This window comes from Gasterosteus aculeatus, chromosome 21, assembly GCF_964276395.1.
Source record: "Gasterosteus aculeatus chromosome 21, fGasAcu3.hap1.1, whole genome shotgun sequence".
NCBI classification, from domain to species: Eukaryota; Metazoa; Chordata; class Actinopteri; order Perciformes; family Gasterosteidae; genus Gasterosteus; species Gasterosteus aculeatus.
Window position 1 is genome coordinate 163,924 of NC_135708.1, and position 17,760 is coordinate 181,683.

Sequence of the window (17,760 nt, forward strand, 5' to 3'; positions counted from 1 at the left end):
CTGGATGGTAGATGAACTCTGAACACTGGAACTCATTTCAACTAGTTCTCTTAAACTAATCATCTGCTTTCAATGACTTTGTTTAGGAAAATGTTGCTTCCACTTCTCATACCAAGATGCTGCTCTGCTTCCCACTTCCACAAATATAAACCACACAATGAACATCTGGTGTCATCAATTCATTTCAAAGAACAGATGTTGTACTTTTCCATACCTGCTCTGGTCACGGGTCACTATAAAGACAAATGATACTACGTACATATGATTTCTTTACATTCTGTTTGACGCGATCATCCTCTAACTAAATGTTAATGTACAACTTGGAAGTCTTCAGTAAAATATTTATTACCTCTTCAACATGGAATTATCTGCAACAACCTGCAGTATAGAAAAGCTCAAATATTCCATCATATACAAATGTGTTATACATCAAATACTTTCAATTAAACACAATTATGTAGTACTGATACTGTGTATCAGATACTTTCACTAGTTCCCTAAACTCCAATGCACTATCAAATAAATAAAATACAATCAGTTGGCAGTGTTTATGTACTGATCTACAGTCATCAGAGGTACCCATCACCAAGTAGAAAAGAAATAAGAAATATACATATAGAATATTACAGTCCCGGCAGTATGACTAGTGTTCAAACAGTGCTTTTTTCTGCAGCATTAAATGACAAAAGGATTAAATATGTTTAACGTGTTGAGGGGCAGTTTCACAGAAACTAGAGGACGGATTGATTCCAGTGTTTGACAGTGAAATGTTGGACTCTACCAGCTGTACCGCATGTCACCACAGTATGTGTGTGTGTGTGTCTAAACATCCTGGAGGGGCATTCCTTCTTTTCCGCTGTGCTGAGCCGCCTCCCTGCGCTTGTAGCAGACCACCGTGACGGCGATGACGAGGCCCATGAGCAGCAGGATGAGGAAGATGGCCGCAGCGATCACACCCACTGAATACACTGTGGAAGACGGGACGAGACAACAAGACATTACAAAGACATGGTTCTCCTCCGGCAGGGCGCACAGGCCAGACATCCATCACATCCAACGAGACACTTCAGAATGAGCCTTAAAGGTTTCAAACGCCGGTAAGAGCAGGACGTCCACCGTGGAAGAGGAATGTTTGTGGCATTGAGTCAAACTGATCACTCTCAATGGTCATGATGATTGACAGCACTGTACAACAATGGCACACAGGACTCAGATGTCACATACAAAGATCACTTATTGCTGCCACAAGAGGGGAGTGTTGGATTTCAGAACAGAGACGTAGCAGCCGATGTGCTGTGGAGGATAAGAGGCCATTTCCCTCAGCGCAGCAAGGACAATACGAAACAAGGACTTGTTGGTCTTAGTGTGAATATCTCCCACTTAATGGAGCTGCATTGTGACATTAACATCTGTTAAAAAGTGTTCACACACTTTGCTTCATGTTCCTGCATGTGAGAATACTGCACGCTGGAGGCAGCTGTGTTTGCTCTGCTAATGCTGTTAGCAAAAATAACATTTTGAAAGCCAATCAAAATGTTCCCAAACAAATCTGGTCTTACTTTATTTAGTTTGCACCTATTGAATAATATGAGACCAGGGAAGTGTGTGTGCAAGTACCAACCAGTTTGAACCAATAAGATCATGACATCCATCCATCAATGGATCTACAAGTGATCCGTCTCTGGTCTCTCTGCACATACAAACACTACTTGAGCCTGTCCACGTTTTAGTGGCACAGTGTGGAGGCTTCCTGTGCGACTGGGGAACGGGTCACAGTGTGGAGGCTTCCTGTGCGACTGGGGAACGGGTCACAGTGTGGTGGCTTCCCTGTGGGACGGGGAACGGGTCACAGTGTGGAGGCTTCCCTGTGGGACGGGGAACGGGTCACAGTGTGGAGGCTTCCTGTGGGTTAGGGAACGGGTCACAGTGTGAAGGCTTCCTGTGCGACTGGGGAACGGGTCACAGTGTGGAGGCTTCCCTGTGGGACGGGGAACGGGTCACAGTGTGGAGGCTTCCCTGTGGGACGGGGAACGGGTCACAGTGTGGAGGCTTCCTGTGGGTTAGGGAACGGGTCACAGTGTGAAGGCTTCCTGTGGGACGGGGAACGGGTCACAGTGTGGAGGCTTCCCTGTGGGACAGGGAACGGGTCACAGTGTGGAGGCTTCCTGTGCGACTGGGGAACGGGTCACAGTGTGGAGGCTGCCCTGTGGGACGGGGAACGGGTCACAGTGTGGAGGCTTCCCTGTGGGACGGGGAACGGGTCACAGTGTGGAGGCTTCCCGGTGTGACCGGGGAACGGGTCACAGTGTGAAGGCTTCCTGTGGGACGGGGAACGGGTCACAGTGTGGAGGCTTCCTGTGGGACGGGGAACGGGTCACAGTGTGGAGGCTTCCCTGTGGGACAGGGAACGGGTCACAGTGTGGAGGCTTCCTGTGCGACTGGGGAACGGGTCACAGTGTGGAGGCTGCCCTGTGGGACGGGGAACGGGTCACAGTGTGGAGGCTTCCCTGTGGGACGGGGAACGGGTCACAGTGTGGAGGCTTCCTGTGCGACCGGGGAACGGGTCACAGTGTGGAGGCTTCCTGTGGGACGGGGAACGGGTCACAGTGTGGAGGCTTCCTGTGGGACGGGGAACGGGTCACAGTGTGGAGGCTTCCCTGTGGGACGGGGAACGGGTCACAGTGTGGAGGCTTCCTGTGGGACGGGGAACGGGTCACAGTGTGGAGGCTTCCCTGTGGGACGGGGAACGGGTCACAGTGTGGAGGCTTCCCGGTGTGACCGGGGAACGGGTCACAGTGTGGAGGCTTCCCTGTGGGACGGGGAACGGGTCACAGTGTGGAGGCTTCCTGTGCGACCGGGGAACGGGTCACAGTGTGGAGGCTTCCCTGTGGGACGGGGAACGGGTCACAGTGTGAAGGCTTCCCTGTGGGACGGGGAACGGGTCACAGTGTGGAGGCTTACCTGTGGGACGGGGAACGGGTCACAGTGTGGAGGCTTCCCTGTGGGACGGGGAACGGGTCACAGTGTGGAGGCTTACCTGTGGGACAGGGAACGGGTCACAGTGTGGAGGCTTCCTGTGCGACTGGGGGACGGGTCACAGTGTGGAGGCTTCCTGTGTGACCGGGGGAACGGGTCACAGTCTGGAAACTTCCCTGTGGGACGGGGAACGGGTCACAGTGTGGAGGCTTCCTGTGGGACGGGGAACGGGTCACAGTGTGGAGGCTTCCTGTGGGACGGGGAACGGGTCACAGTGTGGAGGCTTCCCTGTGGGACGGGGAACGGGTCACAGTGTGGAGGCTTCCTGTGGGACGGGGAACGGGTCACAGTGTGGAGGCTTCCCTGTGGGACGGGGAACGGGTCACAGTGTGGAGGCTTCCTGTGGGACGGGGAACGGGTCACAGTGTGGAGGCTTCCTGTGGGGCGGGGAACGGGTCACAGTGTGGAGGCTTCCTGTGTGACCGGGGAACGGGTCACAGTGTGGAGGCTTCCTGTGCGACCGGGGAACGGGTCACAGTGTGGAGACTTCCCTGTGGGACGGGGAACGGGTCACAGTGTGGAGACTTCCCTGTGGGACGGGGAACGGGTCACAGTGTGGAGGCTTCCCTGTGGGACGGGGAACGGGTCACAGTGTGGAGGCTTCCTGTGCGACCGGGGAACGGGTCACAGTGTGGAGGCTTCCTGTGCGACCAGGGAACGGGTCACAGTGTGGAGGCTTCCCTGTGTGACTGGGGAACGGGTCACAGTGTGGAGACTTCCCTGTGGGACGGGGAACGGGTCACAGTGTGGAGGCTTCCTGTGGGACGGGGAACGGGTCACAGTGTGGAGGCTTCACTGTGTGACTGGGGAACGGGTCACAGTGTGGAGGCTTGAGAGTGTCTGACTCCAGTCTCACTGGGACTTGACTCCTGACTCGATGCGGATCGTGGAGCATGTGGTTGGTGCTGAGTGCTCAGTATTGGATCAATAAGCAGCTTTTTAGTCACATAGGGACACTTGTCCACTGCGGGAGGGTGTAACCCTTTAACAGAAGCAGGTCGCCTCACCTTCAAAGACGGACTGGTTGTCGCCGTCGGAGCACTGGGTCCGGCTCAGCTCTCCCAGCTGCTTGTCGAGGCTCCGGCTGGGAATATAAGCCTGGACTTTGAAGCAGTAGCTCTTTGCTCGGTCCAGATCAGTCATCTCTATCACATTGCTCGCTGACAGGCGCACTTTCTGCAGACAACACAAGGAAGTGTGTCAAGTAAACATCTCATTCGTGAGTGTTTGAGGCGAACACTTGAACGTTTGCTCTTACTCACCTTCCCAGTGCTCTTATTTTTCCAATAGGTGACTTTGTACTGCAGCTGGCTGGAGAAGATGTCCCTGATGTTCAGCTGACGGCCATCTTCAAACAGTGCAGTGAGTGGGTCAGTCACATACAGGGTGGTCTTCTTTTTGTCTTCGCTCACCTGCAGCTTAAAGTCCAGTCGGCCTACATCAGCTGAGGAGGAGCAAAGAGGCATCAGAGGTCACTGAGGTGTTTGGTAGCACCAAGGCCACAAATGGGCCAAATACGCTTCTCAACACATTTGACCAACTCAATTATGACTTTAGTTTATTAAAACTTGTGCCTCTCTTTCATTTCCATTACTGTGTTGTGAACTCAGACAGCACTAAAGTCAGACAGGTCAAAAGCCACGAGCAGCACATTGAATGTTTGGACTGTAACATTTGATACATTGACCACATCATTAATAATTGAACATTACGAGCTCAATGTGTCTTTGTAGCTCTTATCTAAACCACATAACATGGAGGTCAAACAACTACAAAGGTTGCTAAGAATTCTGAGCAACCAGGACAAGAATTCCAGCTTAAATCCAGCAGGTCAGAGAAAGTCGCTGTGCATTCTGGGACGGAGGTGCACATCAGCCTTTGATTTCTTTCTTTCTGACTTTCTGATATTAGGAACTAATAATTAACTAATAAACTAACTAATAAAATGTTGTTTCAACACATGAAAACATGTAATTGTAGCAGTAGTGGTACTTGTAGTGGTAGTAGTACTTGTGGTAGTAGACCTACTGTCTTTGTAGGGGCAGAATCGCGGTGAGCTGGAGTAAGGGAACTCTATGAGACTGGAGGTGGCCCCCAGGGGGGGTTCAGACAGGACGTCTGCCACATAGTTGGCATTGAGGTCACTTAGAGAGCTGGACAGGTCACATCGGGTCACGGAGGACCGGATGCAGTGAGAGTTCCTCTGTTTGTCAGCACCGACCCTGCAACAGAAGAAATGTGGACGTGAGTATTAGACACAGAAATCAAATTAAGGTTGATAGAATCCATTACACAAAGTCATGTCACTGAACACATCCATCAGAATGTCAGATTGAACCACGAACCACAGAGGAGCATCAATGCCTTCGAGTCGTCGCTCTCTTTATGGATACCTGGCCTCAAATCAACATTCCACTCCAATGTTGTACTGCATCAGGAATGGATGGCTTTGTGCCCGCGGGGAGTGTACTTCAGTCAGCCCACATGCAGGTACTTACGCAGAGAACTCCACCGTGTAGGAGTAATCAGCTGATGGTTTGGGCTCCCAGGTCAAGATGGTTTTAAAATTGGTGGATTTCCAAGTGACATTGTGTGCGCGGGGATAGGAGCCTGGAAATAGAAGAGTTCATATCAAATACTATTCCCAATATCAAGTGTGGAAGGACAAAGACTAATGGCCATAAAATGCCAAACAATGAATGGAACGAAAGCTCTCTTATTTTAGAAGGTACATTGGTTAGAAGGTACATTGGTTAGAAGGTACATTCAGTTAGAAGGTACATTGGTTAGAAGGTACATTGGTTAAATGGCATTCTGACCTGAACTTTTAATTGAATAAAATCTAACAAGTGGATTTTTAAAACAAAATGATAACATAAAGTACACTTTGGGAGGCTCACAATGTGAGACGATCTTAATGATCATAAAGTTCTGAGTGCTTCTATCAGTGCTAGTGGGACATTTTGGGTCCACTGGGTCCTCTGACTCGGTGGACCACCCAAAGAACCCACTAGAGAAAAGGAGGCCCAGTTTCTGGGTGTTCGGAGGTTTGCCTCATTGACACGAACAAGCTTCAGACAGTTGGTGACATCCTTTACCCAAAGTGGGAAAAAGCATTCAACGTCCGAGGCACCTGTTCCAAACAGTGTGTGAGAAAGCAGAGCATTGAAAACGCCAGCGAGGAACAGATGTGCTGGTCGGAAACCCACTTCTGCCCCCGTGTTCCTGGGCGCTGATGAAATAAATAACTTATTGAGGTAAATACTGTGTTGCTGAAAATAAAATGTTTATATTTTGGAATCTAATATGAGCGGCACATCATATTACACCTCTGTCTTACCCTGCAGGGGGCTGGAGATGAATATCCATGAATGCAAATGCACATATTCATTTGGTTACTTATGTCCACTTAGGTCCATATGAACGACATAACATGTCACATTTAAACACTGAACAAGCTCACAGCGTTTATTGAAAAGTATCAAGCTGGAGATGAAGAAAAAGAGCAGCGACTCTCTCGCCAACGTGCTTGTTGCACTTTTATCAGTGAACGAAGCTTCTGAGGGGCGGAGCTAATCACAGGCCTCCTCCCGTGTGCCCCGCCCCCAAAGGTAGCTCGGATGATTGACATTGACTCCTGAACGCAGGAAATGAGCAAACAATGACTGTTATCGTTGTACACTTTCACAAAGCGGACGCGGCAGAGACAGTGAGGCGCGGGACGATGGAGAATAATGACAGGAGCATTCACACATCACAGCTTCTCTTCTCATCTATGAAATGGACTTTACTTCAATACAAACCGTCCTATTTTAGCTTTAGTCTTCTCAAGTTACTAGGCAGATATTCAGCTGTTTTATTTATTTATTTATTGGCCTGCATAGTGTTTAATTGATGTCAATGAAGGTTTACACATGCCAGCGTATTTGTTTCTCGCTCCATAAGAGGTTGTTATGGTAACAATACAACAATCTATATTTGTGTATATATATATCATATAACTATGTATAAATCGTTATGACTGTGTAGTGTCTTTGCCGCTCCAGACCAATGGTATTCAGTGGAAATGGGGCCTAACGGCTCGTAGTGAAGGAGGTGTGGAGGCTCCACAATGACCTGATGTAGACTGGACTTCAGTTGGCAAAAAAACTCTTAGATCCTCTTCAACTTTAAAGAGCAACTTGTGTTGCCGGCGAATCAGTTACACCATATTTCATAAAAAATATTTGAATATGTTGTTAAATCACGCTATTTGTACAGTGTGGACAGAGACTCAGAGAATGTCTGTCCAGGTTTCCACTGCATGGGAATACACATAGACCACATATGACTAATAAAGACTTTATAGACTCCTATACGACACATAACTGGCCTGTTTATGGGCGAGTGTCCCCTTCTATAGGAAACATTTGACATTTTAATGTAGTCGGATATTTCTGAAATGGTCGCTGACTCACCTGAGGCCGAGGACAGGAAGAGGACAGTGAGAAGAACTGGTCTTATTGTCCCCATGTCGGGGTTCAGTCCGCTTCTCCGATTCCTTCCGACTGACGCTGCTTTCTGCTGCGGCCGCTGAGCGCGAGCTTCCCCTAATAAGGCGCGTCCGGCTGTTACGTCACCAGACAGGGGCGGGCCTCCCACATCCTGCGTGCGCGCGCGTCCCGATGAGGTCATTCAACAGATGAAGCAGGTTTTCTCCTGAATGAGGAGCGTTCACATGCTCACGTGGAGCCGCTGTGTAGCCACTTGACCAATGGTAGACTTTAAACATGGAGGTTGGACTCATTTACAAATGAGTTTACAGCCAATGAGAAGACACAATGCTGACACCTACAGCTTCTAACACTATTATCCGTCCATTACGTACACACGTCAACATACTCTCACAGTACAAAATGGGATATATTGGTTTCATATACACAAATATTCACCTTTCCAATCGCTACAGTCATTACACTATGATGACGATTACATCCTGGCCTCGTTTTCGTTCTGAGAGACACCAAAAACTACATGATAATTTATCAATTCATATTGGAATGGTTATTGGGACAGAACACTTATTGAGACCATAGACTTGGACAAATGGACGTACACAGCAAATTTCAGAGAGTTAAATTGAGATTTAGTTTGACCTCACAGCTGGTGTTTGCATTGTCCCAATCTTAGTGTTAAATCAACACTCAATGAAGTGTTAACAATTTAACCCGGAATAAGGGTCAAAGATAAATCTGCTCCGTGTAAAATACACACTGTGACACTGGTGTACAGTTACGTTTCAAACCTATCATTGAACTCTACTAAGTGTACTCTACTATGTAGAGTTAAAAACCCTTGACACTGGATAAGGACTCCAGCTCTTTTCTACAATTGACTCTGTATCAGATGAATCCATTTTTTGCAGTGTGATTTCAACTCTACTTTATTGCCTAACATCGGAAAATTCACTCAAAGAATTTTGTTGTGTGGTTTTTTAGTGACGTCACCCAGATGTTTCCTAAGGACAGTCTTGGAGCGCCGGCCAATACCATCTTACCAGTGACGACGCATTCTAAATCTAAAATCTAAAAATCTGGTCCTCTAAGGGCCACGCTAAGGGAACGCGGACCCCAGACAGCATTTACATCTGTGCCAGATCCGTTTTCGTATCAGCAGATCCGCGCAGCAGTCACACTCACTGTGCAGATTTGCACTGGCCCAGTACAGTTATTAACCCCATGACGTGTGGTACGGATCTGGCCCAAATCCGCGACTCATATTTGACATCTGGGGCTCACCTGGCTCTGGTCTGTGATAGCCCAAACAAATACCCACACAATCTGTAATTTTCAAAATAGTTTTTTATTTTAATAAGGCAAAAGAGCACTTACAGCATGAACAGCGTGTACGTGTGTGTGTGCATGCAGAAAAAAAAGTGTGTGTGTGTGGAGGTATAAAATGTCATAAACAGTAACAGTAAAAATATAAAGAACAAAACCTGATGTGATCACTGCATCTCAGTTGGTTGTGACCGGGCACGGCGAGCCCCCCCACGGGCGCAAGCCAGATTAAACCATCTGATGGCTATTTGATTCATTTCGGTGTCTGTGGCTTTGTTCGAAAGCCGATTCTTCCTCACTGCTCCTGTAAGAATCAGTAAATATTAGATAAAATATATATAATAAAACGAATTTTCATTACATGACATTATAGTAAAATGCTTGCACAAATAAATAATAAATGTGACAAAAGTGGCGTGGCGGGAGTTATCAGTGAATAAATAAGGGAGTAGTGATTCAGTAAGGACTGAGAGAAAGGCATCTATATATATGATATATATATGACGTATATGATGATACTTACGAGCCATGATGGTTTTGGTTCCTATCTCACTGAATTTCTTTTTATTGTTCATCCCTTTCCAATTTATTGATTTGGCTACACTGTTGGCCAAAATGTTAAAGACAATGTGTTTGGTATCTCTTCCCCCAATGGAGGCCAGCATCCCCCCCTGTGGAAACAAGACACTAAATTAGTGAGAGGTAACAGATTGATAAACGATGGTAAGGGGAACATAGCAATGAGTACAACATATCTCATGTCATAAATCTTGAGGGAATATTTTAGGTTTATATGGTTGTATCAATTTCCCCCTAATGGGACAGGCTAAAATATGTCAGCTATAAACCTTTAATAAAACCTCTAAATTTACAGAAATCACATTAATTCCAATGGGAAAATGTGTGTATATATATATATATATATATATATATATATAAAATATATTAAAAGGCCCAAGGGATATCACCGGGTACCCTGACAAATCTTATTGTGATGCCCATTGACAACAAAAAACAGCATGAATACCATGTGAATACCAAGTGTTATTAGACAGATTAATGTTATATAAGTGCTGTTTTTTGGCTGTGTTGCCTGCGTTTTTCAACCAGTCTTCAAAGTTATCAACCCCCTCGAGGAGTCCAGGGGGAAGAAGATCTCCTCCACAACAGGCTCAGCGGCTGCTGCTCCGGCCGTGATCATATTTATTGAAAGCTGGTTTAGCTGTTGCTTCGTGTTCTCCATTAGTGTCAGCATGTGGAGCTCAGCAGCTACAAAAATAAATACATTTAGAGACAGGATATGAATTCTAAATGTAGCAAAGCAGACAATGCTACAACATGTAATTGAAAGGCATTGTTTTAACATTGATTTTAATGTTTCTGAATGAGTTTCTCAATGTTAAAATGATCCATATTGGGTTTTCTTTATATGGTTTATGTGATTCAACATCATATGTTGAGTTGTTAATACTATGATTGTGCAGTAATTCACTTACGTGTACAGATTATTGGGTCCTTCCCAGAACGCCCCATATTCAGGCTGGGCATAAATACTTCGGTGGCTCTATCTCTAACTAGCTAAGCCATCAGAGGACATCCCGGGAGGTGGATGGCACGGAGATGGATCGATGTAGTTGTCCTGAGATGAACAGGTGTAAGGAGGTTGGAATAACTGCTGATGAGGTGTAGAAACTGAGGGGGGCCTTGAAGGGGAGCGTGGTGGAAGTGGAGAAAATGAGGATGGCCCTGGAGGTGGTGGTAATGGAGGTTGGGCGAAGTAGGATGGCCATGGAGTTGGTTGCTGAACAATAAATAAAACAATAAAAACATAAGGGAAGGGTTATAGGGAAGCCATTTCTGTGACATTTAGAACAGAAGAGTTCTAAAAAAAACCAGCAATGTAAGAGTTCATCAATGTTCATTGATTTTCACAATCAGACAAATACTGATTATATTTACATCGTGATGGTAATGACGGTCCTGAAGATGGCCGTATTGATGGTGTTGGGCCTTCTTGGGTGCAGGCTCTCTGTCACTGTCGTCAGTATCACCATAATGGTGGCTTTTTTTAGGATAGAGACACATTTGTCTTAAACTAACATTTGCACTTTTACACAGGACACACACAAAACTACATAAATCACATCACTTGGCTCTTACACTGAGTACACTTTGTGGTTATAGCAGTTATACTCCCCCTTTTTGCTATTTATTAAAATACTTTCCTGATCGTTCTTTCCTTTACCCCATGTGCAGTAAAGTTGAACATTCAAATGCTAATTCAAGACATGTCGTACATTAGTATTTCTATATAGGTGACAAATAAAATCCTTGTATTATATCCATTTAAACTTGAAATATGAAATATCATAAACATGATTCTCTCTTACATAGGTTTAGGTGTTCTTTTGCTCGTTACGCCGGCCGGCCGTCCTGGCGACCGCTAGCACGCCCCTGTCAGCATATGACTGGTAAAAGTATCTTGCTACAAACTAACTCGCTAACATGGCTATGATTTTTTTGTAGCTAACTAGCACACACAATGGACACAATATTCAGGAATTTTGGTGAATAATAAGCAAAGATCACCGATTCAGCCTTAAAGACTATGGTCACATTAGTTAAGAATACTGTATATTGTGGATATTTAAAAGAACATATACTACCAGCTAACCGTAGCCTAGCTACGGTTAGACTACCCAGCTAGCCTGACATGTCTTAAGTTGTCAGAATGTCAGTGTGAACTCAGTTTGTGGTTTGTGTAAGTATAATTATAATAACAAAAATAATATTTAACAGACTAACATGACATCAACACCAGTTTACTTGTAGTAGTATAACCCAATCACTAATACTCACAAAGACGTGGCAGCCTGCGGTCTTCCACTCTGCGTATAAGTAATGCAGCAATCAGGTTCAAAAAAGGGAGATATACTCTGTGCTACTCCAGAGCCCGTTCAGCGACTGTGATATCCGCATTATGGATTTAACAGACACTGTAGCTTAGTGCATGAGTCAGGGCATCCACTCGTCAGGCATCTGGTGAACTTGAGGTCTATTTATAGACTTTTTTTTAGAGACATGACCTCCAGACACAACTAAAAATGAGTTAAAACTGTGGAATGCGTTGTTTATAAAAGAGTCAACGTTACTTTCCAACATGACTGAAAACTTAAACGTCAAGCCAAAGTCTTTGTTGTGTGGTAATGTAGTTGACTACGGCCCCACTTCCACATAAACCTAAGCCCTCTCCTTTGGTCTTCAGTTTTGAGTTCTTTTGAAGCTGCTATTTTTAAATAAATGGTTTCAACTCAACTGATTTATTTTATGAACAGCAATGCAATGTTTATAAAGTTTCCTTCTTTTTTCTGCTATTTAACAGTAACAGCAGACAGTACCACTATGGACGACAAGACAACAGTGCACGAGGAATAAAATAAAATATAATGCTATGGGTTAGTAGTATGAAGCTATGGGTTAGTTTAAAATAAAAAGTTAAAAATATTTAAACATGAAAAAATAAAGTGCACCAGCGAACAGGAAGTGACAAAAGTGACGAGTGAAAAGTGACAAGTGAAAGTGACGTGTGCAGTGAGAAAGAAAGTGACCGGTGGCCGGTATTCTGTGTTACTTGTGCATAATCACATTGAGTTTCAGCCCACTGGTCCATACTGTCTTCATCAGCTGTCAAAATAATGTAGGCATCAATAATATAATCTCTCCACCTAGTCCTGGGTCTTCCCCGGGGCCTCTTCCCAGCTGGCCGTGGCTGAAAAACCTCCCTAGGGAGGCGCCCAGGGGGGGTCCTTACCAGAAGTTCGAAATTACCTCAAATGGTTCCTTTCAACGCAAAGGAGCAGCGGCTCTACTTTGATCTCCTCACGCATGGCTGAGCTTCTCACTCTCGTGACGAAACACATTTTGGCCTGTGACCTAGTTTTTTTGGTCGTGACTCATCCTTTATGTGGAAGTAATAGCTTCTATTCCTGGAAGCCCCTTTTAACTACCAAACACTTGTTAGCCAATCACGGGGGGGGGTCTCCCATGAATACGAATCAAAGCAAAGTTGCACTTCCGGTCGGTCAGACGTCCACGTCTGGTGCAGACGTCCACGTCTGGTGCAGACGACCTCGAGGCTTCCCTCGTCCTGCACTGGGGTCGTACCCGCGGATCAGTTGGTGAGTTGCGTGTAACTCCTGGCCTTATAGTACTATGTGGTCACATTGGTAACCGTAATCTGTGATTTAGCTGTCGGTAGCAGCATTACCTGGCCTCCTACCACCTTCTGGAGCAGACAGTTATTGCCTGATCGGTGGGTGCTTTTCCTTTGGCTAGTCCCTATCATTTAGGTGTTTGCACTATTGATTTGATTATATGCTCTACCGCAGGAGACTGAAAGAGGGATTCAAGAGAAACGCAGCTGTTTTGGCTTCGCCTCAGTTCTGTTTCACCTAAACACGGGTGTACCGTCGATCGCCGCTGCATTGCCGACAGGGTCAGACGCCAATCTCACTGGCACTCCGCCTCCGGTGATGTGGATTGATGTCCCGGCGTTAGCGTTTTTAAAGAGATAGTTTGTTTTAAAGACGGACATTTTATGGTGGCTCTGTACAAACAGATCTGAGTGTCTTAAGACCTATTACTGTGAGGACAAGATTTAATCCTTGGGTGCAATTACCAAGGTGGCGTTGCTTGTACCTGACAATTAGTACAACTTCCAATGAATCATACGCCAGCTACATCCATCTGAAACTCCTGAATGCCACATTTCCGAACATAGGTGAGGGTAGAAATGAAGATTGACCGTAGATCGAGAGCTTTGCCTTCCGGCTCAGCTCACCATTACAATTGTGCGGTAAAGCCGTAACTCAGATTCTATCTTTCCCTCACTTGCGAACAAGACCCCGAGGTACTTGAACTCCTTCACTTTGTGTAAGGACACATTCCCTACACGTAGTGGACAATCCATCGGTTTCCTGCTGAGAACCATGGCCTCAGATTTGGAGGTGCTGATCGTAATCCCAACCGCCTCACATTTGGCTGCACTTTAGTGAGAGTTGGAGGTCATTGGGACCACATTGTCTGCAAAAAGCAACCATGAGATCGATCACAAACTGTAGACTCTCCTTCCCTCGACTAGGCCTCCTTCTTCAGTCGGACGGCTTCCCTGACCGCCGGTGTCCACCACAGTGTTCAAGGATTACTGTCCATTGATGCACCTAAGACCTTAAGGCCTCACTCACTGTCGCAGCTTTAACAATGGAAGTTTTGAACATACAACATTCCCCTACCTCTACAGGAATGCGAGAGAAGCTCCGCCAGAGGTGTGAGTTGAAAATCTGTTGGACGGGGGCCTCCCCAGACGTTCCCAGTGGACCCGCACTACGTGCTTGGGCTTACCAGATCTATCCTGAGTCTTCTCCCAGCCACTGATGATGATCAGTTGACAACTCTGCCCCTCTCTTTACCCAAGTGTCCAAAACATGACAGCCTCACATCAGCCGAAACGACCACAAAATCATCGATCTTCGGCCTGGGGTGTTCTGGTACCACGAACAGGTATGAACATCCTTATGTTCAAACATGCTGTTTGTTATGGACAATCCGTGACTGGCACAGAAGTCCAATAACAAATGATGGCAAGGATTCAGATCAGGAATAAAATAATGCTTTTACTAATGGTGCTGTTATTTCTAGAATTTTTTCTGCTACTATAACTACTACTATACTAGTATATACTAATACTGCGAAATGTTCTAGTCAGAATTAATATCTCCTTTACTTTAAAATGGGTTTAGCTTGCTTTATGGTAATACAGTGGTGGGGTTTTGTCTTCATTTGGAACAGGCTGGGAATATCTGTCTGACATTGCTATTTATACCATGTGCCCCAGTCCCCATTATCCCTCACTCCCTTCCTGGCAGTGAGGGGCCCAGCTGTAGGACAGCTTGCTGTGTCTTTTAATACCAAGAGACCGTCTGACGGGATGGACTGAATGCAAATTTTGTTCCCTTTCTAAAAGCACAGAGAGAGCCTTTGGTACACTTTTGGTACACAGGCATAGTGGAACAAGGTAACAGCCTTTCAATGGAGGAATTGGAAATGTAATCCAATAGAACTCATTTTGGATATTAGATTAGATGAAATAAATTACAAGATGACAGATTAAACCCCGTTTTTTGTCAACTTCTCACAATACAAACAATTACAATATAATATAATTACAGAAAATGAATCAATACCTACCACATAAGGCTACTTTATCTTGGCTCTGCAGTTCTGTTGAATTATATGGAGAAATATGAGATCATGTCTCTGTTAGAAAACACTACAGCAAGACTTAATAGTCTCCACTTTCTGGAGTCCTGCTTTAATGACTTTTCCAGTCACATCCCTAGAAGAAAGGAGAAGAGCAGCCATCTGTAATGTTAACAGTAATCAATGTCCAATGGCAGGTTAGAAATTGTACAAAGTCAGATGTAATAAAACTATTGGTAGTAGTAAAAAGCTGAGATGAAAAAGTTGAATGTTGTGTTAGGATAGTAGAAAGTCAGGCTTCCCTATATCCTCTTGATGTAAAAAAGCCCTCAAACAAGATATCCGCACACTTCAATCTATGCAGATACAATTTATTTGAGCTTCTAGTCCTTTCGGACCTTCATCAGATCCTAAATGCTTTGTAAAGCTCAAATATAGTGTGATCTGCATAGATGTAAGTGTGCAGGTATTCAGTTTTCAACAGTTTGATACTTCCATCCCCTTAGTTAGGATCAAGGTGGAGCTGTGGTTACTCTGCACGTTCTCTTGAAGAACCCAACAATAATCAATGTTAATATTTCTCTCAGGCACAAAACAAGTTATTGCTTATAGATACGTAGTTTTACTCTGATAAAATGTAGAACGCAAAGCTGACACCTCTTTGTGTGGGTCTCACACATGGACATTCAAGACATTGTTGTCTTCCAAGGAAAAGGAAATTGTGCTTCGTACAGCACAAAAGCTTGTGAGACTGTGGGCGTTATCCAACACTTCCTGTTTTACTAGACTGTCAGTTCTGGTAAATATGCAAGCCGTGCCAGCATCCTCTCTAGATGTCTAAGGAATGCATCTGATCATTTGACAAACAAATGTGCCTGAACCTGGAAGTTTAAGTTTTTGTCTTGAACATTGGAAAATACAACAATGTACTCAAATGAATAATAAGTGGACAAAAAGTATTTTTGGGTTGAATATAGTTTTGACTGAGTTTCCTGAAGGGAACCCTGGATTTGGCTCCATATGCATGCAGATAAAACTATGGACCCTCATTGGTTTTGAGTTTTAAGCTTCTCCGGCCTTGCTCTTGATTGTGGTGATTGTTTAGTCCTAAAAATAGTTGAGTTACGACCTACATGACCACTCAAAGTGTGGTTAATGCGCGGTCAATTGCAGAATTGCAATAGAGACAAAGTAATGGTGGTTCTTTTGAGCACATGCAGTGAGTGCAGGTATGTCCATTCATAAACCGCTCATTCCCAAAGCCCGGGGACAAAGCCTTGGGACAAAGCCTGGGGACAAAGTCCGGCTGATAAGAGCTTTATAATGGAATTCCATTCCTATGACTGAGGATAGCGTGGACACAAGCCCTTTAAAAATAGCACAGCCCTACCTTATTGTCACTGAAATATCTAATAAAATATACTTCTATACCATTTTGAATCCATGCACGCTGCATACAATATTACTGCAAACAAAGGTACTGAACACAAAAAACAGTATAGTAACATACTACATTCTAAAAACATATTAAAACTTAATAAAAGACACATTATGGGCCGAGCACACAGGCTGCAAAAGACAGTTATCAAGTTGTGTCACATCCTTCGAAGCAGCTCATTTCCACATTTAAGTTATTTAAACTTATTTATTTAAATAAAAGAAACCTGACGAAAACCTGAAGCTTTCATCAACAGTACAGATAAAAAATAAAAAGTCTTACATTACATACATTACATAACTTTACTCCAGTCAATTTTGAAGGAAAATGTTGTTTGTTATAGATTGAGTTAGATTATTCAAAGAAAATAAATTCATTCTCAGGTTAACCGAATTCTGCTCTGTACAACAGCAGCATGTGGTGTAGTGGGAAATACTGCGGCACAGGTAAGCAGTACATTTCCACCTTCACAAACAGGGCTGGCAGTGTCTCAGCTTGCCCAGGAATGTGAAGCGGGCTTGTTTGGTGTGCAGATTACTGTGAGCAGAAATAACATATTCTCCTGCTGGAACATGACTGTTTGCACCTTATTTCTGAAAGCAGGAGTGGCATCAGATAGGAGCAAGAGGCTTGGCATGAATGTCCTGCTGCAAACGTTGTTTCCTGAGGCATAGCGGGGAGGCAAGTACGTGAACTATGAAAACGGTACATGGACGCAGTGTACAGTCAAACCTGGGGGGGGGGGGGGGGGGGGGGGGGTAAAAAAGGCATGCTGCTAATAAACAGTAATAGAAGAGTTTAAAGTTAAAGGTAAAATCACCACAAACTATCCCTCAGCCACAGAAGAAGCGTATACTAATATATGTTGAGGAAAAGTAAAAAAGAAATGTATATAAATACTAAAAGTAATTAATGTACTCAACAATTACAACCCTCAAAAATATGTTCCAGTGGTAATTTCCAGTTTATTATAACTTACGCGATGTCTAATATTGTTGCAACGTTGTTCTATTTCCACTCCAACACGTACAAAACTGTAAAGAATAAGAAGTTACATCCTTACAGCCCAAACATACGACTTACTGATGGAAGTTGGATGCAATCCACAGAATATGAATCACTGAGAGATACGTGTTGTTCCAGACAAAATGTGTATTTCAACGGGGCCATATCAGTGCACAGAATCAAAGTGTGGATATAAATGCAGAC

The 17,760-nt window shown here is 44.7% G+C and overlaps 1 protein-coding gene and 1 long non-coding RNA gene across 3 annotated transcripts; both read right to left on the bottom strand.

Moving 5' to 3' along the window:
* Window positions 1-324: 324 nt before the first annotated feature.
* On the bottom strand, window positions 325-7,645 carry f3a (coagulation factor III, tissue factor a). Its single transcript, XM_040166647.2, has 6 exons — window positions 7,494-7,645; window positions 5,535-5,646; window positions 5,065-5,258; window positions 4,299-4,480; window positions 4,044-4,212; window positions 325-968 (listed from the first exon to the last, which is right to left on the bottom strand). Exons 1-6 carry the CDS (start codon window positions 7,546-7,548, stop codon window positions 823-825), a joined length of 858 nt encoding a protein of 285 aa, XP_040022581.1. The 5' UTR covers window positions 7,549-7,645; the 3' UTR covers window positions 325-822.
* A 1,213-nt stretch (window positions 7,646-8,858) lies between these two features.
* LOC120811382 (uncharacterized) lies at window positions 8,859-11,869 on the bottom strand. Of its 2 annotated transcripts, none has more exons than XR_013454256.1 (6): window positions 11,715-11,869; window positions 10,815-10,917; window positions 10,352-10,656; window positions 10,021-10,124; window positions 9,379-9,526; window positions 8,859-9,159 (listed from the first exon to the last, which is right to left on the bottom strand). It is a non-coding gene; the product is annotated as an uncharacterized LOC120811382 (long non-coding RNA). The 2 variants fall into 2 exon arrangements; XR_013454255.1 differs by having other exon boundaries at window positions 9,983-10,124.
* Between the last annotated feature and the right edge of the window lie 5,891 nt (window positions 11,870-17,760).